This window comes from Buceros rhinoceros, unplaced genomic scaffold (genome assembly GCF_000710305.1).
Source record: "Buceros rhinoceros silvestris isolate BGI_N320 unplaced genomic scaffold, ASM71030v1 scaffold25389, whole genome shotgun sequence".
Classification (NCBI taxonomy): domain Eukaryota; kingdom Metazoa; phylum Chordata; class Aves; order Bucerotiformes; family Bucerotidae; genus Buceros; species Buceros rhinoceros.
In genome coordinates, this window is record NW_010430108.1 from 6336 (window position 1) to 13861 (window position 7526).

The 7526-nt window shown below is 54.8% G+C and overlaps 1 protein-coding gene across 1 annotated transcript in view; it reads right to left on the reverse strand.

Annotated features, from left to right (window-relative positions):
- SLC38A10 (solute carrier family 38, member 10) overlaps positions 1 to 7526 on the reverse strand; it is a gene marked incomplete at both ends in the record, with an annotated part of 20815 nt that overhangs the window by 4533 nt on the left and 8756 nt on the right. Inside the window, 4 exons of the mRNA XM_010142917.1 lie at positions 1557 to 1663; positions 1815 to 1926; positions 3693 to 3875; positions 4586 to 4688. Coding sequence (XP_010141219.1) covers positions 1557 to 1663; positions 1815 to 1926; positions 3693 to 3875; positions 4586 to 4688 — 505 coding nt within the window. The remainder of the gene's footprint in view (positions 1 to 1556; positions 1664 to 1814; positions 1927 to 3692; positions 3876 to 4585; positions 4689 to 7526) is intronic.

The following is a 7526-nucleotide window of genomic DNA, read 5'->3' on the forward strand; positions in this document are numbered from 1 at the left end:
AAGGAATAAATGAGTCTTTGCAGAAGACCTGGAGGAATGAGGAGAGGGTGGGCCCCGAATTCAGCTCCGGAGTGAAGGTGGGGGGTTGCTCGGCAGCCTAACACAGCTCTGCAGGCAGGTGAGCCCTCGCTGCAGCACGTCAGTGCATCGGTCAAAGCAAATATGCAAACCTGACAGGCGATGGATCATCCGAGAGACGGCTGGACAGCTTACTGCCAGCCCCCTGAAACGCGGGGGTAACCTGGGGGCTGATGTGCAGATAAGCCCTTCCTCCTTTGTGAGGATTTCTGCAGGACAAATATCTCCAGCAGCCTTGTGACCAGCGTTCCAGGTCAGGCACTGAGAGGGCCCCAGTGTTCGACGCCGGGCAGCTGACAGTCGCCTCTGGGCAGCCAGTCCCAGAGCTCAGCACATCCTAAGTGCAGTTTCAAGGCACTGCAGAGAAACGTTCTGGCTCGGCCGGAATAGAAAAGCAATTCTTGAAAGTGCTCTTTGTTTCCCTGAAAAACCCAGGCTGGCATTCAGGCTCCTGCTCGGGGCTTCAGTCAAAGAAGTTAGGACCCAAAGTGTCAGAATTCAGAGTGAAAGCTGGAAACTTGGACTATTTCCTTGTGTCAGAGAAAGCAGGGCGAAAGAAAAAAAAAAAGCCAAAAAACCCCACGTCCTGCTTAAAAACTTCATGTACGTTTGCAAACCCACAAGTCATTAAACACAGAAAAGCCATTAGTTCTGCAGGACCCACAAAAATGTCACGCTCTGCCCCTGCTGACTCCGCAGTTTGCTGAGGACCTTACCCCCAGCCCAGCGCTGCCGGGACTGGTCATGCTGGGGCAGAGGCCTGCTAAAAGGCACTGGATTAAGTTATTGTTAGAAAAAAACAAAACATGCTAATTTCAGCCCCACAAAAGCCCAGTATTTGCCACAGCAGTGAGAGCGATCTCAGCAAAGAGCCACTTTGTTTCGGTCCCCGCAGAGGCCGACTCAAAGTGGAGCAAAAGGAAAAGCGGAACTTCTAACAGCCTCTGAGCGACCCCAATTTTTCAAAACTCAGCTCCTGAAGCAACACCTCTCCGTGTGTGTTCCTTTTTATTATTATTTGGGTTGAAAGCAGAAAGCTGAGGGTCAGCAGCAAGAACCGCATCACTGAGACACCGTGTTTATTTTACCCGGCCCAGGCAGGTTGGGGCGTAAGACCCGTGACGGTTTTATAGGCTGCCTGGATTTCCCATTCTGTGGGTACAGAAGCTGGAGGCAGACTGGAAGCAGCATTTTATGCATCAAATAAATGCTTCGCTTGCTGCTGGCGGGACAAAAAGAGCCGGTGTTCCAGCACAGGGCAGGCCACGCGCTGGGCCAGCACCTCCCCTGCTGCTGTCCCCATGCCCCTAAGCAATGCTGCTCGGAGCAGCTGACCAGAACAGCTCCCACCTGTACTGGGCAGACTGGAGGGGGAGGCTGAAGGAGGTGCCGAGCAGTTTCCCTGCTGCGGACAAATGAACTAGGTTCCCAGGCTCCGCAGAGGGCTTAGGGGGATGTCAAGCAGCATCAGCACTGACCTGTGAACAAAGCGCGTTCTTGTGGATCTTCTTGTAAATAAGAGCTGGGCAGATAAAACAAATGAGGCTTCCCATCGTAGCACCTGTCAGGCCCAGGACTGTCTCCACTGGCAAAGGAGAAGAGAAGTCACAAAGGGCCCTTCCAGGAGCACCTGAGCCACCCTGGACTGGCCTGGCCACCCCACCCAGAAACACAGATAAAGAGACCGGAGAAAAGAGCCCAGCGACCAGCCCTTGCCCCGACCCCTTCTCACTCACCGTTCGGGATCATGATGCCCCCCACCATGGTTCCAAAAACAACGGCCAGCGTCAGGGCTTTGAACCGCAGTGGGGGCATATAACCCCCTGCAGCGAAGGTGCCGTCTTTCTGCTGGAAGAGAAAGGCCGAGGGGCAGAGAGTGAGCTCAGCTCCCGCATCACCACCCCACAGTTCCCAGGCAATTACCCCAGCAGCAGCTCCATCACCTCCCACCATGGTGAATGCTGGGGCGGGGCAGTTAGACCTGGAGGAGCGGGTTTAGTACACAACTGCATTTGAACCTTCAAAACAAGAGTGATGGGGGGCACAGAGCCAAAGCTGCTCTTTCCATCCTGCCCTGCATGTGAACCACACAGCTGCATCCCAGCCCCTGTGCCAGGGCACTGCCAGCAGCCCCAAGGCCAAGGGCATGAGAAAGAAGCACGGTTGAGGCAGCAGGAGGGAGCACGGTCACTGAGAGCTCTGGTTTTGCTGCGGGGAGATGTCCCCCAACACCCCCGGGCGTGTTACAGCAGTGTTCCAGCTCCTCTGACCCACCTAAATGGCCGACAGGAGGATCAGTGCTGCTGGGGAGCTGCTGGTACTGGTGGGTTTCCAGGTGCCCTCTGCTCCCCATCCCATCCCACCCTCCATGCCCTGGAGAACCAGAGAGGGGAGAGAAAAGCAAAGCGACTCGTTCAGAGCCCAAAGAGCAATGAGCCGAGCCCAGGCTAGAACCAAAGTCTTCCCAAGTGCTTCCAGCGCTTGCTGGCTTTCACCAACCGTCCTCCCCCATCCTCAGGCCCTCCCGACGTGAGAAAAGAGCTGGGGGCTTCTCACAGGCAGAAGTGGCAGGATTTAGAGCTATAAATTGCTCAAGTTTTATTTCCTGCCCTAAGAGGTTTCTATTTATGCAGATACACAAAGGCCTCAGAACATTCCCACAATCTCTTACTGTTATTTACTGAATGCCATCGGCATGCTCAGGCCGTACAATACACAGAGGAGAACAGGCCGCTGCCACAAGGGACCCACAGTCTGCATCAGACAGAGCAGCTACAGGCACAAAGGCCGCCTGAAGATCTGCCCCTGGGAAAGGTGAACGTGTGGGAGAGGGCTCTGTTCCACCGCACGCTCTGCACCAGACCGGCACTGACAGCCAGGGCAGGCGCTGGAGGAAGGGGACATCGGAGCCCTGAGGGGAGAAGGCTGCTGAGGGGGCTTTTGACAAAAGTGATGATAATAATAGTAATAAAAGAGCAGAAATGAGCAGACATACACAGAAGCAAGAAGAAATGAGGCTGGGCTGGGCTCTGAGACCGGGAACAGAAGCTTGAGCTAAATGCAAAGTTGGCCAGCAAAAGGATGCCAGCTGGAGCAGCAGGAAATAAGGAGGCTCCTCTGCTTCCAAAAGCACATTTCTCTCTCTTTCAGAGGGGGAGAACCGCCTCGGCGCTGAACTGTGTAACGCTTCTGCGCCAGAGCCGAAATCCCCAGTGGAGCGGGGAAGGAGCAGCCACGGGACTCAGGGATCGGCAGTGGAGCAACAGCAGGCGTCAGGCTCACAGCTCCCGCACTTCTGCCCATGGAATTCCTCTGCAGAGGGCAAGTTCCTCAAAGCACCAGGGATTAACCCTTCTGCAGAGACGGCCACGGGTCTCCTGCTGCACCCTGACCGCACACTGGGCACTTACGACTTCACTGCGAGCCGAGGGTTTGTCCCTCTGGGCAGTGAATACCCACCATCAGTTAGAAACATGGTGGTCAATGGAGTCTCACAAAACCACGGCACGTTTGTAGCCCAGGCCAGCAGCCAGAAGCCAGAGAGTCACCATAGCCCTTCAAAAAGCAAGTTTCAGAGGTAGCCAGCAGCTCCTGGCCACGCAGGAGGCTCTTACCTGCTGCTCGAAGAGCAGGGTGTTCAGCGCCTGTCTGCACGGAAGAATCATCATGGGAAACCCCACAGCTACCGACATCATGAATCCCACCCGAATCATCTCAGTCACAAGGTTGGAAGGGAAATTCATGAGGACGTTCCCAGCAATGGCTTCGGTGTAGCTCACGTAGCCAAAGAAGCCCACCTGTCCGGAGGGAGAGGTGGTGAGCGGCCGGCGGGCGACCCCAAAGCACAGGAACATCTGCTCTTTACAAAAGCGTGGAGGATGGCGACCTCCCATGAGCTGGGACCAGTTGAGGAGGGAGCGTGGGACCACCTCCAGCCTGCCAGTCCAAAATCTGAGACAGGCAGATAACAGATAGCGGGACCTTCCCAAGAGCAGAGGCAAGATTCTCACCAAAAACAGGGGGGTTCATGGAGGACACCGCAGCGAGGGAACGCTGCCACTGCCCGTGACACCGAGCAGCCACGCTCTGTTCGCTGCCAGGCCCAGGGACTGCTCACAGGGCAAGGCTCTCCCCAGGAATTATTAACCGGTGCTTTATGAGGCATAACTTCCTTCTCACCCCTCCCACTGCACCAGGCTGAGAGAAGCTCACTTAAGCTCTGGGCAGCACCTCCAGCTCCGGGCTGATGATGCCCGTGGCAGAGCCAGGTCTCCACTCTGTCCCTACCCGAGGAAACTTGCCATGCTGAAAACTTGGGCTCTCCAAACGCCTCCTTCACTGCTCAGGTCATCATCTCCAGTCTCATTTTTGCTTTCAGCAACATGACTTATCTTTCAGAATAAATATGGATAAGCAGAAACTGGCCCCAACTGACGATAAATTGTTGTCCCTGTTGTCTCTCCAGAGCGTGACTTCTGGCAAGGCAGGAGAAGGGGACGCTCCTTACCGTGATGTAGAAGGTGGTGACCACGTTTAGGGAAGAAGCGAATATGGAGCTCATGATTTTAACGGACGGCTCATCCAGGCTGTCATAGGTAGGCAAGACCTGACTGGAGAAAAGGGTAAATTATTTAAGGAAACATTCCGCAGCGAGAGAGGAAAACCCAGCCCAGCATGTTCTCTGCCTCAGCCCAGCAGTAACGAATCCCTGACACCTTCCCCCTACAGAGCATAAACCCCTCGCTGCTATTCCACAATTTATACTGCTAATGCCAAGAGATTTCAGAACACTCATAACTTTAAGTGTTGCAAAAATATTCCCTCTCTCCCCACCCCACCACGTGGAGCTGAACGTGTGATGTAAACATTTTGCTTCAAAAGTGTTGCAAAATGAATGACCGTTTGTTCCAGTGAAACACCAGTGGCACCCGGCCAGGCAGCGCAGCGGAGATTATTGTTCTTGGAGCTCTCGGCGCTGATAATTAAAGCGACGCAGTGTTTACAGAGTAAAAGCAGGAAGAAGGTTAGAGCATCGCGCTGTCGAGAAGAAAAAGTTAAACAAACAGAAGGAAAAGCAGCGCCTGTCATATTTCAGCGCCGCTGCTAGAGCTGGGTTCGTGGAGAGCCGGGAGCGCCAGTTCCGTGGGATTCGGGGTACTGACAGACCTGGAAAGCCTGAGGAAGGAGCGTTCTGACATCAGGTGCATATTTTAGCAACTCATTAACCTCTTGTTACTTTAACTCAAGTGGCTGCATCCTGGCTTCATGTTACCAAAGGAAGGCTCAGGAGAAGGGGGAGAGCATCCAGACGGGAAGGGGGATCCCCGGCTCCAGTGGGCACAAAGCCATGAACAGAAAGTGTGTCAAAGCTGAGCCTGAGCACGAAAAATCCTTAACTCTTAATCCCTTAACGTCAAACAGGTCTGCACAAAGGCTCAGGGCTGAGCACAGCGCCTCGAAGCATGTGTAGGGTCTGTGAACACAGCACCACGACAGCCATTTACCTGGAGGCCAGCTTCCCCAGGAGCCTCCTCCATTCCGACTCCTCCCTGCCCTCAATGCTGAGACCTCCACTGGATTAACCGACTACACCCTGGACTTCAGCCCCACAACGGGAAGGGGCCAGCTGAGCATCCGGGCCCAGGAAGAAGACAGGAGGGAAGCAGAGAGGCTCTGCAGCACTGGGACAGCAGAGCCAGGCCAGGGTCATGTTGGTGCCAGAGCAACAAGCAGTGATGTGAGGAAAAGTGCCATGAGAGGCCCAGCTACCCCCAGGCCTCCTGCAACCGTGTAAGGGCACTCGTTTGATCAGTCTGGGTTTGGAGGACCAGCACCGTGGGCTCCAGCCCCAGCCCCAGCCACGCTGCTGAGCCCTCCTGACCATCACCACTTCTTAAGGCAGAGCAAGAGGACAAGCAGCACGTCCTGAGGCGCCCGGGGTTTATTTTTAAGCACAATGATCAGGGATCCCTCCCCACATTATCCCTTACATGGCACCTCAGAGAGGACACAAGCAGACGGTTCCTCCCGTGCGGAGAGCAGGCAAGTCAACACGGGCATCAAGAGCCACCTCGGAGCAAGCAGCTGTGCTTCAGAGCTGGCCAGAGCCACCGCAGAGCGGTTGTTCCTCACCTTCACCGCGGAGACCACCACGCACAGGCGCCCTGAGCGCGGCACTGATTCAACCCACAGAGAACTGGTGATCGCAGAGGCGATGGACAATATCCTGACTTCTGTCATCCCAGTGAACTCCGCATTTCTGCATCCATCCGCGCCAGAACCGACCCTCCGGCAATGGGAGGTTTTCTCCCGGAAAGCTCTACTGGCTCCTCTTTAATCAGAGGGTCAGGGACTGGCCTGAGGTCACGGCAGAGGCAACCCCAGAGCCCTCGCGCTCCAGGCTTGCAGCTCCATAGAGGATTTCCACGCTACTTCACTGCAGAGGAACGACCTACTTTGCAACTTCAGCCACACTGGATATTTAAAGAGTGATATTTAAACTCACAGGCAAAGCAGGGTCGAGTTTGTCAAGCTAAAATCATAGTGCGTTTATTTGTCCTTGCTGTACGCTGCGCTGACGTGCTGAAGGAAAAGGATTTCTGTTTTACGTTAGAGCTATTTGTTTTTTAAAAAGGTGACTCAGAGGTCAGCAAGATCAACCCTGCCTAGCTGCGAGTAACGGGCTCCTAAAGCCTGCCTGGGCTGGGGACAGCGCACTGCCCCCACGCCTGGAAAAACCCCATAGCTTTAGGCTCCGTTTGCCACGTCAGAGCTGTAACAGAGCCAGTATTTAGGCACGCTCACGCTGGCCCAGACCAAACCATCTCCCCACGTTTTCGACTCCCAGCAAAACTGTGCTGAGTTCTGCGTGGCTCCTGCAAGAAAAAAACCCTGGGGTTTAAAAATTCTCAAATGTTGAGAAGGTAAAGCTGGAAAAGAAGACAATTCCCTTTGCCAGCTGTAATGGAGACATTAAGCAGCAAGACTGGAGCTTGCTTGGGTAGAACCGAGCTGCCGAGAGAGCTGGTAAGTGAAAAGGATGATTTGGATCTTGCGTGTGGGTGTAAACACAACAGCGTGAGCAAATCTTATCTGTCACCTTCATTTGCTGTTGGCAGGCGACCCGGGTGCTAGAACAACAGCGGGGCAGGCCTGGCTCCACCAGCGTGCAGAACGAGGACAGTCTTGTCCGCGTCCACGTTTGGGTTTGTGCTTCTGTTTAAAGCCCGTTATGATCCCGCCTGGCCCGTCATGTGCCATTTCACTGCCGAAGGTAACATGGAAACAGCCTGGTGCGCTGTCACGTCCCTCCCCGTGTCAGTGGAAACCCCCGTTAACGGCAGGTAACTGGCAACGCGTGGACAGCTCTCCCAAGTCGGCAGGCGTGCGACTTTCCGAGCGCTCTCACAGAGAGCGGAGAGCAGCCGCCGGCGCGCGCTGCCTCGCAG